General features: G+C 40.8%; 2 protein-coding genes across 3 annotated transcripts in view; one reads left to right on the forward strand and one right to left on the reverse strand.

Annotated features, from left to right (window-relative positions):
• Window positions 1-8,633, forward strand: part of vav1 (vav guanine nucleotide exchange factor 1) — a 41,430-nt gene extending 32,797 nt beyond the window's left edge. For both annotated transcript variants that reach the window (XM_079498510.1, XM_079498511.1), the window contains 15 exons: window positions 98-183; window positions 635-770; window positions 1,174-1,283; window positions 1,410-1,511; window positions 1,995-2,089; window positions 2,387-2,409; window positions 3,332-3,368; window positions 3,520-3,656; window positions 4,709-4,774; window positions 5,337-5,368; window positions 5,667-5,777; window positions 6,491-6,578; window positions 7,044-7,170; window positions 7,858-8,015; window positions 8,235-8,633. In XM_079498510.1, coding sequence (XP_079354636.1) covers window positions 98-183; window positions 635-770; window positions 1,174-1,283; window positions 1,410-1,511; window positions 1,995-2,089; window positions 2,387-2,409; window positions 3,332-3,368; window positions 3,520-3,656; window positions 4,709-4,774; window positions 5,337-5,368; window positions 5,667-5,777; window positions 6,491-6,578; window positions 7,044-7,170; window positions 7,858-8,015; window positions 8,235-8,288 — 1,362 coding nt within the window. In that variant the 3' untranslated portion in view covers window positions 8,289-8,633. The remainder of the gene's footprint in view (window positions 1-97; window positions 184-634; window positions 771-1,173; window positions 1,284-1,409; window positions 1,512-1,994; window positions 2,090-2,386; window positions 2,410-3,331; window positions 3,369-3,519; window positions 3,657-4,708; window positions 4,775-5,336; window positions 5,369-5,666; window positions 5,778-6,490; window positions 6,579-7,043; window positions 7,171-7,857; window positions 8,016-8,234) is intronic.
• Window positions 8,634-9,947: 1,314 nt separating this feature from the next.
• On the reverse strand, window positions 9,948-12,738 carry ubl5 (ubiquitin like 5). The gene is made up of 5 exons (XM_079499372.1): window positions 12,641-12,738; window positions 11,883-11,947; window positions 11,433-11,516; window positions 11,013-11,050; window positions 9,948-10,328 (listed from the first exon to the last, which is right to left on the reverse strand). The coding sequence occupies exons 2-5, from the start codon at window positions 11,936-11,938 to the stop codon at window positions 10,285-10,287; spliced, it is 222 nt and encodes a 73-aa protein (XP_079355498.1). The 5' UTR covers window positions 11,939-11,947; window positions 12,641-12,738; the 3' UTR covers window positions 9,948-10,284.
• Window positions 12,739-12,949: the final 211 nt, after the last annotated feature.

Genomic DNA, 12,949 nt, shown 5'->3' on the forward strand with positions numbered 1-12,949 from the left:
CTCCAAAAGAGTAGGCCTAGTACCAGGTAGTACTAGTTACTATAGGTACTACTACTATATCTGACACCCCATCCTGTGTCCTGTCCTGCATGTCCAGACCCAGTCTCTGGCTCTGTACGGTCGACCCAAGATCGACGGAGAGTTGAAGATCAGCAGCTTTGAGAAAAAGTCGAAACAAGACAGGTGTGTGTGTGTGTGTGTGTGTGTGTGTGTGTGTGTGTGTGTGTGTGTGTGTGTGTGTGCGCGCGTGCGTGCGTGCGTGCGTGCGTGCGTGTTGTTTGAATATCAAATATCTAAATACTGAATCAAGCAACTTCAAAACTGCCCCTTTAAAATATATATCACCATCACACCACCATCATAAGATCTGGCATTTGACGTGTATGAATTAAGCATTATTCACTTAGGCCTAGGCTGTTTTAGAGAGGTTTTTTTGCCTATAACGGCATGCCCAAAATAGAGATGCCAAGTTGTGAATTCTGGGTGTGTATGCATGCACGTGTGGCATATGCATGTTGCGTGTGTGTGCATGTGCTGTGTGATCAGTGTTTGACTATTAATATGTATTGTGCTTTTTGTGCAGATCCAAATAAAATAATGTGTGTGTTTGCGTGTGCATGTGCGTGTGTATCAGGTATGTGTTCCTCTTTGACAAGGCCATGCTAGTGTGTAAGAAGAAAGGCGGAGAGACGTTTGAGCTGAAGGACACCATTGAACTGCAGAACTATGAACTACGAGATGAGACCACAGGAGAGAAGGACAATAAGAAGGTCTCTCCTCTCCTCTCCTCTCCTCTCCTCTCCTCTCCTCTCCTCTCCTCTCCTAAATCTACAGTTGATTTTGTCCACAAAAATGTATTTTGGCGTAATGCCTGATTTTACACGTGGTTGCATGCTGACAATAGCAGATCTAGGATCTGTTACTTTCAGAGTGCAACACCTGAGTGAAACCAAACATAAAATTGTTTGTCTTTTGCTACTGGATGTCTTCTCCACTAGTCCCTCCCTAACCTTTTAGTCTAGTTTTTTTCAATTGTTAATCACTACATTGTTCCAAAATCTGTGTGTGTGTGTGTGTGTGTGTGTGTGTGTGTGTGTGTGTGTGTGTGTGTGTGTGTGTGTGTGTGTGTGTGTGTGTGTGTGTGTGTGTGTGTGTGTGTGTGTGTGCGCACAGTGGACCCATGTGTTCCTCTTATTAGACTCCCATGGAAGATGTGGGTACGATTTATTCTTCAAAACCAGAGAGCTTAAGAAGAAATGGCTGGAGCAATTTGAGATGGCTGTGTAAGAAACACACATGCACAGTGCACAAACAATTCCTTGTTTACTACTGCCTTTCTTACAAAAACGTAGAGAGTTTGACTTATTTGTATGTACCAACGGTTGTGGTATTGTACGTTGGTGCCGTAGGTCAAACATGTGTCCAGACAACTGCACAGCCAACTACCACGACTTTCAGATGTTCTGCTTTGAGGAGACCACTTCCTGCAGAGCCTGCTGTATGCTGCTCAGGTAGTGGTATACAATGTCTCCTCTCCTCTCCTCCTCTCCTCTCCTCTCCTCTCCTCTCCTCTCCTTGCTGCACTAGCCCCGTGTGGCCAGCCTTCATCTGGTTTGTAAACATTGTTTTCGAAAAGCGCTTTATAAATAAAGTTTATTATTATTATATTATTATCTGCCTTTGCAATGCATATTGCCCTATTAGTATCGCTCCACGAGGCTAGCGCTGCACAGTGTCTTCACCACCCTCTCACATTCACTTTCAACCTGGGCATGTCATTATGTTATTGACATAATAACTGTGTCCTTTTAGTTGTTGCGTTATAATTTGTACATACGTAAAATGAGACCTTCATTTTACCCATCCTAACTATTAGGAGCAGTGGCTGTCATTAAAACGGCTATATTCACTATTAGTCATACAGGAAAGTATATAGGGATTAATTGGTTAAACATAGCCAAAATCAACTTAAAACTAAACCCTCTCTTCCCCAGAGGGACGTTTTTCCAGGGCTACCGCTGTACCCGCTGTCGAATGGCCGCCCATAAAGAATGTTTAGGCAGGGTGCCCACCTGTGGACGCAACTCAGGTTGGTGTTTTGTTATATACAGTATGTGTGTTTTAATTGTTGTGCATTATATGTGGAGCCAGAGCGATATATACAGTAGCAGTTTGGCCGATATATCGGCCAAGTAACATGTGATATGCGTGTAGTGCGTGCATGCATGTGTGCGTAAACTGCGTATGTGTGTGCGTGCATCTGCATGCATGCGTGCGTGCCTGCCTGCCTGCCTGCATGTATTCGTGTGTGTGTGTGTGCGTTTGTTGGAGGTAATTGTTTGAGGCAGTTAGCTTGTTATCCTAACAGTTGTTGTTTTGTTTTCAGATCACTCAGGCACTGTGAAGAAGGTGAGCACAGCATTGAGTATTGTATTGCTTGCTCCAGTGGTGGAAATAAGTAACCAAGTACACTTGTCTTTAATTCAATTGAATCTTTAAATATTTCAATATTTTATACTGTACTACAGTACTTGTCTAAGAGGCAAATATTATTACACTCTCTACGATTATTTGACACCGACCTTTAGTCACTAGTGACTTTGCAGATTTACATTTTTGTTACAAAATATGCATAAACCACTCAATCCCTATTTTTATACTTTGACTACTCAAAAAACATTTGTTTTGTTTTTTTATTTGGGGTTTGACCAATTTGGAAAAGATTTAGTACTTTTACTTTTTTGTACATTTACCCCTAGATCTCCAAATATTGAGTTTTGATATCACAATGATTTTCTGACATCTGCATATACTCTATATTTGGGTATGCCTGATAAATAACTCCATATATGAGCATAAAAGGGACATAACTAGAACTGCACTCTGTTGAGTGCCTACATGCACGTTGCACACAAGTAGGCCATAAATGGCCTACTAGTGCGCAAGCAGAGCGCGCGTGTGAAGTGAGTGGCGCTCTTATCATCATACATCATCTCATTCCGGCCAATTTGCATCCTCACCGTCCTCTTCAATGTTTGTGCTATGCAATGTTTGTGTTTACACGCACACTCAAATTGTCCATTCATTGTCAATGGGATTTAATTTTTGTGTATAATTGTGTAGGACACAAACATTGTGTTTGTGCACATACACCAAAAGCTGGACATAGGAGGGGATATTGCCCCTCAAAAACAATTGAGCTGGGAACTTCTCCTATTTGGTCCGCCCATTCCTGCAGTGACATGTGAGAATGGTCCAGTGAAGGCATTCACCCTATTGTTTATTAAATCAGCGAATGTGACACACTGCTTCTCTCCTTTGCTTCCTGCAGAGTAAGACACAGAGGTCTTCTCCTCATTTAAATATAGGTGAGGATTTTGTAGCACAAAACAAGCACATTTTGAATCCATCTTTAGCTATTTTGTTTGTTTGTCAAGCTATTGCATTAACTCTCTCTATTTCTCTCCCCACCTATTCTTGTCATCTGTGATGTACTCTCTCTCTCTCTCTCTCTCTCAGGTCTTCCTAAAATGGAAGCAAGTCAGGATTACTACGGTTTGCCTCCGCCTCCCGTAGCGTTCGGCCAACCTCTTCATCTCTCCCCGGGTGACATCATTGAGCTGACGAAGGCAGAGGTTGAGCTGCTGTGGTGGGAGGTAAAATAAATATATATTGATTATTTAATAAATACAATAATTGATTGATGGCATATAAGCTAAAAGGTTTTGTTTTGTTTTTTTAAGAAAAAAAAACATATTGAAAATAGCTGTAGATCTATTTTCACTAGAACAGTGTTCCATTTCATTTGATGACGTTGACTCCCATTTGTAAGGTTTAGTTTTTTACTCTCTGAGACCCCAAACTATCCTCTGTTGTAACTCGCAAAATGCACAAATGGAAATGTATATACACTCTCAGAGTTAAAGACTTAGGGTCATTTGGACCCCTCGTGGGGGTCCAAATACCTAAAATTCTCCCAAATGAGCTCATATGAAAGCTTGGCCCAATGGTGGCGCTAGAGTAAAGCTTACATATCTTCTCTATTCTTGCCTGATACTGGTGTGTAAGACTATAAAATAGTGCTTAAGTGGTTAATTGATTCATTGACACTGATGTGAAGCGAGGGACGCCCCGTTTTTGGGGGCATGTCCATGAAAAATGAAATAAAGTATTACAAGATGTATCAGCTTATGTTGTCATTACCCTAAACAAACATTAAAGTCCATAGACTTGGCAGGCACAAATTATATCATAATTTCTAAATTGCTGACTTGGCTGGGACAGGAAATGTAAATGTGGTTAGCGCATATGTTCGTAGGCGCAGCAGCGCTCACGTCTTTCAGTTTCGAACTTTCCCTCCCGTCTGTCTCTGCATCTCTCTCTTTTTCTCATCTAGTCCTTTTGTCCTTTTGGACAGTGGTGGAAAGTAACTACGTACAATTTTTCAATACTTTATACTTCTACTCCACTACAGTTATTTGACTTTTTTTTTTTACAAGTTACTTTTTAGATTCAGATGATTATTACAAAACATACATTAAAGCAAGTAAGCCATATTTTATACTTTGTCTATTGGAAAATAGCAGATCATCAACAAGCTCACAGCGTTTTGTAATGTAACGTGTAGATCTGATATTTTCAAAGGATTTTGACAAAATCATAGTTTTTCTCTTTGCTGACGTTTTATGATTGGTTGTATGTCACTCAGGGCAGAAATGTGACAAGTGGCCAGATGGGATGGTTTCCATCCAATAAAGTACAGCCCTTCGTCTCCGTAAGTACAGTAGGCTACTATTGATTCACCCTATACCAAAGATTCACACTGTAAAAGTACTGAAGATGAATCTGCATACATATTGTAGCTGTCAGAAACCTTGCATCTCTATATTTCAACATTAAGGCCTTACTTGGTAAGATGAACCTCTCCAGGTAGTATTGTAAACCTGCTTTTTTTTGTAACCCATTTTTTCACCCAGTGTCAATTATCTAATGTAATCCTGGACGCTACACTTCCTCTGCCAATCTGGTGGGGGAGCAACGGACAGGGGGGGAGTTTCCCTGGTTGGATGTAGCGTGTGGAAGGAACACGTTACTCCAACCAGTTCCTTTCCCCTCCATCAGGCGCCCCAGCCGGCCAGGTGGAGGCAGTTTAGAGACCAGGATTACTGCATGTTTTTTGTGAGGGGTATACCTACCCTAGGGGACACGGGGAGAACATGCAAACTCCACACAGAAAGGCCCTTTTGCCAACCCCACCTCGGGTATGGGGTTTGTGGTTTATATTGTACACCTGATTTTGACCTTTAACCTTTACCCTCACTGTGATCTCCCCTTAGAGGTCGACGCCCAAACTGACTGGCTTCCTCTGGTAGGTATCAACAGTATTATAAGCATGTTCACACAAAAACAATAGGCACTACGCCACTACCTTTCACATTACAATTCAGTCAACTTGTTGTCAGAGTGTACGTCCGCCCTGAGATTGGAAGGTCAATATGATAATGATTCCCAGTCGAGTCGTACCAAAGACTATAAAAATGTTTTTTGCCTCCCTGCTTGGCACTCAGCATCAAGGTTTGGATAGGGGTTAAGTTCACAGCATTACATCTTTAAGTTTTAAGTTCCAACTAAGATACGAGACATTATTGTCCCCCCTGTGCTCCTAGGTTTGCTGGGAACATGGACCGCACAGCTGCCAAGAACCTCCTGATATCGCGCTCCGACGGAACCTTCCTGGTCCGACAGAAAGAAGGCGGAGAGTTCGCCATCAGCCTCAAGTGAGCCAATCACAATCAGATTTTAAGCACAAATGGTCTCTGTATGATCAAGTAGGGTGGTAATTCACAGAAAAAACACCAAAAGTTAAACCATGAAGATAGGACGTTTCTGCCCGACAGCAACCATATCCTTGGCTCAGACTGCATAGAATTCCATTCCAATCTGGATAGGAAATAAGATCTGGGCTGCCACTACCTTATGGCCTTAAGGCTTAGAGCACTACCGGTAACTTGTTATGCCTGATTTCTACAGGATTGAACACCGTGGCTCTGAGCTTGTATGTACCTCTAGTTTCGTGTGCACAATTCTGACGCCTACAACTATATGTGGTTCTCCAAGTGGGGTCCAGGGACCCCTATGGGTCCTTGGGGGTGATTTGTTTATTTTTGGAACACACTACTTATATGACACAATCTAAGATTTGCCTATGGGAATTCCAATACAAAAAAATAACTCTGTGACACAGGGGGATAGCGCCCCCTCTAGTGGCAGTGATGTCAGACTTCGGTGCTCTATGACATTTTTTAACACAAATATTCTGTTCTGGTGGTCCCTGGTACAAGATCTTTTTGGATGGGGGTCAGCGGCCGAGTATACATATCAATGTGGGGGTCCTTGATATGAAAATGTATGAGAACCTCTCCTATATATCAGCTTGTTCATTGTTTGTCTTGTGTCTCACTCAAACGGACGTTAACTTGTGAACCTTCAGGTTCAACATGGACATCAGACACATTAAGATCACCTCTACTGAGGGACTCTTCCGCATCAACGACAAGAAGGCCTTCAAGGGAATCATCGTAAGTGTGTCTTGATTGATTATGCTTGCACCTCTGGGTTCTCTAAGCTTCAGACCTCTCAAAACAGACTGATCAGTCTTAAGCCCATGACCACCTATAATTCCAACACACTTTGCTAGTTTGGCATGGCTCTTTGTAGATGACAGGGTTAAGCAAATATCAATTGGCTTGATATTTATGATAGTCAAAGAGACAGTGCGCTGGGGACTTGTTTCCATTGTGATCCTAGGTACTCAATTCATCAACATAGCATAATAAATTAACACAATAATACATGTCATCAAACAAATACATAAAAGGGTATCTTTGAAAAACAAAGAAGGGTCACTGGGTCACAGGGTCACACTGTCAGAAAACTTGCCAGAAATGTTGCTCTTTTGATCAAACAAATACAAACACTATGTGTACAAAAGAGTTGAAGAGAAAAAAACTGCTCTGATCTTCCTGGCTTCTCTGGTCTTCTAGGAGATGATAGCGTTCTACCAGCAGAACTCGCTGAAGGAATACTTCAAAGAGGTGGACACCACCCTGCAGACGCCGTACAAGCAGCCTGAACAGATCAGCATGGCTCCCAACAACACACACTCACCATGCAAGTCTTTAATTTTAACCCATGTTCTTTACATCATGGATAATCAAAATCTGTTTTTAGACATCCTAGGGATGCCAAAAATACAGATTAGTTGGAAAAAAACTGTACGTTTTAACGCGAGCATCGGCAGACACATCGCCCAATCGCCCGTCAACGCCCAAAAAGATGAATTATTTTTATATTTTCGGGCGACGTTGCCCCGCCCACTTTTCGACCATCGCCTGCTATCGCCGGTAGTCGCCGGGTCCCATAGACAAATAATGCATTTCCGGAAAATTCGTCTGGCTGTCGCCCGCTGTTAAAACGTACTGTAAGGGGGACCTCTTTGAGCACTCAACAGTCTTCTGTAATGGTGGCCTCTAATTTGCATATTTAGGAGTAGGCTACCATTAAAAATATAGATATAGACACTGTCAGTTCTGCTTGCCTTGTTACAGTTATTGAAGATTTTTTTCAAAATTGGTAGCCATTTTTATATGCAAATTAGAATGTTAAAAACAAATAGTTTAGCTTGGGAACCGTGTTTTTCTCATTCAGCACCCTAGAATGATGTTACAGTTAAATAGTCCAGTTCCAAACATTTACTCAACCTCTTCTAGAAGGCCTTTTTTTCTTTTTTAATTCGACAACTATCAAAAATTAATATGAGTCTGAACATACTGTATTATAGCCTACTGAATCCTGTAGGTGCAGGGGGCAGTGCCAAGATGTTTGGCGTGACGAGGGCTAGGTACGACTTCTCAGCCAGGGACCGAACGGAGCTGTCTCTGCGCGAGGGAGACACCATTAAGATCCTCTCCAAGAAGGCTCCCAAAGGATGGTGGAAGGGAGAGGTGTACGGACGGGTGAGAAGGATGCACATTGCACATACACACACACGCAGTGGCCGCCATTTTGTGGTTCCACAAGTCGAAAACCCATTTTTCTCATAGAGATTTCCGAAAATATTTATATTTGTTATTTTAAGCCTGGAACCAAGCCATTCAGGCTCGCGCCTCCCGGTGAATAGAACCATAAAACTGATTCTGTGAAAAATGTGAAATGTGAATATTTTTGTTTTCCAGGTGGGTCTTTTTCCAGCCAACTACGTTGATGAGGACTATTCTGATTACTGCTGACATGACTGCAGAGGAGGCATATGTATATATACTGTATATACAGTACACAAGTCCAGTTATGTGTAAGGCATTCAGGCATATCGTCTTTGTCGGGTGTAAATCTCATATGTCCAAAACTGTTACTTTTCAGGATTCAAATAAAAACAAGAAATGACTCGAGTCATTATACTGTACCTGTATATCAGCTTGCATTCCATTCTCTTGCATATTGTACCTTAAGTGAATCTAGCCTGCACAGCCGGTATTAACCAGAAGAGATCAAACTATAGCCTCTGAAACCCAGACGTTTTTATTTCCAGGAAAAAATCTAAATAAGATCTAACTCACAGATATGGGGACTCCAGTCAACAAGCTACAGTATTTATAGGGTTTAAATGGATTAAAGTCATTATTTTGTAGCAGATTTTCCTCACATGACCACATCAGTGTCAATCATTTGGGCAGTGTTGGTCCACACAACAAAATAGTCCTCCCTGTATCCATCAGCTGTCCAAATATATCATTGCTGTCGGGCAGAAACCTCTTATCTCCATATTTTAACTTTTAGTTTTTTCATAAACGAATGCCCTACTTTATCATACTACAGCGTGACATAAAAGCATCAAAAGTAGCAGATATACAAGCTTGAAAAGCAGCTCAGAACGACGTGTTTTGAGCTTGTAGATCTGCTACTTTTGTATCCTGAAAATACGTTTGACATGAGGTTTCCATCCGACAGAGATGATATACACAATCATGATAGCCCATCACGCGTTATCCCACTTCAACTGTTCTACTCTACTGTTGTGAGATATTCATGTTCACTACTAGCAAGTAGCAACAGCTCAATGTATACAGAAGGACATTTTGTTTAATTGTATGCCTTTTGTTCACCAAAGTCTTCTTCACTTTCCAACTTCCAAATGTACGGTAATACAATAGGTAGTTTTACTGCCAAAAAATTAAACAGCCACTACTGACCTGATGGTATTAACAGACTATATGTACTACTCCATGCTGTGGAAGAATGTTATCAGTTCACACATTCAAAATGGATGTTGCTGTAGACCAGTGGTTCCCAAATTGGGGGTCCCCAAATAATTTTGGGGGGTCCCAAGATGATTACCGGTAGCTTAATGTGCAACATTTTCTCACTTGACAGTAAACAAACCAATATACAGTATAAGTGTACAGGGTATCAGTATCTGCACATTTCTAAAGTGACCATTTAAAACCCATTTAGGACTGAGGCTGATTCTAAAATCGCCTTCTAAATACTCTGAAAAATGTCATATTAAATTACAAAAATGTTATGCTAATATACTGTACATAGCAACAAGAACACCAAAAGGGGTTCCAGTAAAAAAACAGTTTAAGGACTTTTTAATACCTCTAAAAAGGAAATAAATTAACTAATAAGACCATTACTATGTCTGTGTCAAATGTAACCAACAAACTATACTATAAAAATTGTCAAACATTGGCTAAATTGTCAAATATTACATAAGAGGCAAAACCTTTGAAAATTGGGGTTGGGGAGGGGGGGTCACGACCTGAAAGGTTTAGATACCCTCGTCTTTAGACAATCTAAATTAACAGTCTTAACTTGACAGTTACACCTCTAAAATGGTGTAACTGTCCAAGTAAATGACAAGACAAAGCGATAAAGACAAGACAAACTTGAAGGTATATAAATATCTTCTTTTAATTCCAAAACAAATAAAACAATATCAAAACAAAACATATGTATTCAAGCACGTCATCAACATCATGAGAGCTGATGCTAATATTTCATAGCCATCGCTTTAAGATCTATGCAGAGTGCAGACCAATACATCATGTGTGTCTGTCTGTATGTCATCTGTTCCATAGAAAATTAGACAGACACACAATATATCCTCCATCCTTACTCCTCCTTTACAATGGTATCGTGGGCATTTTTTTCTCAAAACATTGTGTGTGTGTGTGTTTGCATCATGTGTCCTGTAGCATCGTCTCCTTGTGGTCCTCTGTTGGTTTATTGGTAATACAGCTCCAGGTTCATGCCATCATGGATTTCATCTGTGCAAACCACCGTTAAGTACAACACTTCAAAAATAGTTTTTCCAACAAAGTACAACACATGAACAGAAAGTATTAGCGTGTTTTTGTTTTATGTCAATGAATCGATTATAATATAATTCCTTGCATAACAGTCATGCAAAAAATATGAACAGATGACATCACGTATTGATGCCGGTATAAATGAGTATTATTAAAGTTTATAAGGCTACTACAAGGGAGTGTGTCCAACAATGCTGTAGGTATCCCCTAGCCTGGGTAAACCTCCCCCTCGCCAGATTTTCATTCTGCCTGAGGGGAGATGAAATGTTGTCCAGCAGGGGGAGTGGTTTTACCAGGCTAGGTATCCCCTACCTAAAGGCCATAGACTTGCATTTAATTGCCAATTAAATAACAGTACATCAAAGATATCGTCTCTGTCGAGTGGAAACCGCATACTGTATGGCCAAAACTCTTAATTTTCAAGATTCAAATTCAAAAGCATCAAAAGTAACAGATCCACAAGCTCATGTTGATGCTTTTGTGTGAGACTGTCACTGTAGTAGGGCATTCATTTAAAAAACAAAATCACAGTTCAAATATGGATAAGAGGTTTCTGCCCAACAGCAACAATATCCTAATTAACATGAACTGACAGTGACGATGGAAGAAGTGTTCATATACAACTGTCATCATAAAGGATACAGTCACCCAGTGTAACGTGATCCTTGAATATGGTGTACCTGGAGAGAAAACACAGAGGAAGCACATGGTCACAACATGCCTGCTGCAGATGTAAACAAACTGAAGTGTAAAGTTGTGGGTTCGATTCCCAAGTCTGACGACTTTGCTGTGTGTCACTCACTCCCCGTCTCTCTTTACTGTGTACCATCACAGTAGTTTTCAAATATCTTTAAAATAATATATAATAATGGTTGGATTGAACTTCTCCGTTTCACGCTGTCAATCGAAAATAGCCAATCTACAATCTCTGTGACACATTGAGAGCTATTTAATTTCACTGCACAACGCCATAGAAGACATGCTGGCTACTGTGGAATCCAAATGACTCAAATCAGTCGTGGAGACTGAGAACTTGAATCCAAATACAACCAACGAACTCACCATTTCTTCAGTACAATTTTGTCCCACCGTGTCCCTGTCTGGGCAGCGATGAGTTTCTTCAGATCTCCGATAGTGTCCTCAGAGCTGATTGAACGGTGGTTAAGGAAGAAGCGTGGTTGTGCTCACATGACAAAACAGGCATACAGTAATGTAACCAACACTTGAAGCTACAGTCCAGGACATATTTAATAAATAAAACCAACTTGTATGGTAGACAAACCTCCTTGTTGACAAATAGTATTGCCTGAAGCCCATTATCTAATCTCCCATGGTCAACCAGGGATTTCCCTCTAGGACCCGAGTTCAAAACCTGGCTGGCTGTTAACGGTTGCAGTTACCTCTCTCCGTCGAGAGAGGACTTCAAACTTACAGCGTGCACTGCAGTAAGTTAAGACAATTTTAAACATGTTTCTAGTTAATTCATTTACAGTTGGCTTTATTGAAGGATACTTGCACTTGACCCGGACCTTCTTCCCCAGACGATCGTTGCAGACCACCTCAATCATCTTGACAGGCTGTTCAGATCAAAAATTAATAAACATTATATTACATCATAACACAATGTGTTTTACTGTTCTGAATGTGAGGGCTGAGGATGAAGCATCCACATACACCTCAAATTTAGAACAAAATGGGAAAGACTCATTCTACTACTCCGCCACCAAAATGTGGAATGCCCTGAACATCCATAAAGGATGTGTAAGTGTATCACTTTCCACTGGCCTCTTTATAAACTGGCCTGGAAAACAAAATCAGGAGACTACAAGGACTCAAGGAGATGTATTTTCCCCATCTCTTGTTGTACATGTATATAGTGTTTGTATTGTTGATGATGACATGAATTGTATTATTTTGTGTAGTATGCTATGTTGATGCATTGAGTACATAGGAGTCAGGACTAGGACCAGAATGGATTCCCATTTACATTTCTGACTAATATGGTATTCAATTAATCAACGCATAAAAAACGCCTTGACGTGTGAACTTGTAGATCGGCTATTTTTTAATTTAAAACATTGTATTGCGCAATTCACTTATTAATTAATAAAAGCAGTTTAACAATGTATATCCGCGTCGTTAACAAGTGCCACGCGCGCGCACGCACACACACACACACACACACACGCACACACCATTATTTTAACAAAATGTTAAAAATTATAATTAATATTACATTGATATAATTATAAATACGAGCGCATTTCTACCTGAAATGAATAATAAGAACCAGGTTTGATCTCTCTCTGCTTCGGTGCTGCTTTCTTTCTGAACTGAATCCTTGCTTGTTGCTTGCCGTAAAGTGATGTAAACGTTATGGCGTCGGATTGTGGACCAATCAAATCAACGGAACACATGATTGACAGCCTACGTTCCTTGCCTCCCATTGGACGAGAGCTCGGGCTGAGGGCGGGCGCAACTCGAAAAACAACTCCTAACGTAAAGCTGTTTGCATGCTGACGTACTACTGCCAGCGTTGCCATGTCGGCTTATTATTATAATCGACTTTGGGCTTGGTT

The sequence above is a fragment of the Electrona antarctica genome (genome assembly GCF_951216825.1).
Source record: "Electrona antarctica genome assembly, chromosome: 4".
Lineage (NCBI taxonomy): Eukaryota > Metazoa > Chordata > Actinopteri > Myctophiformes > Myctophidae > Electrona > Electrona antarctica.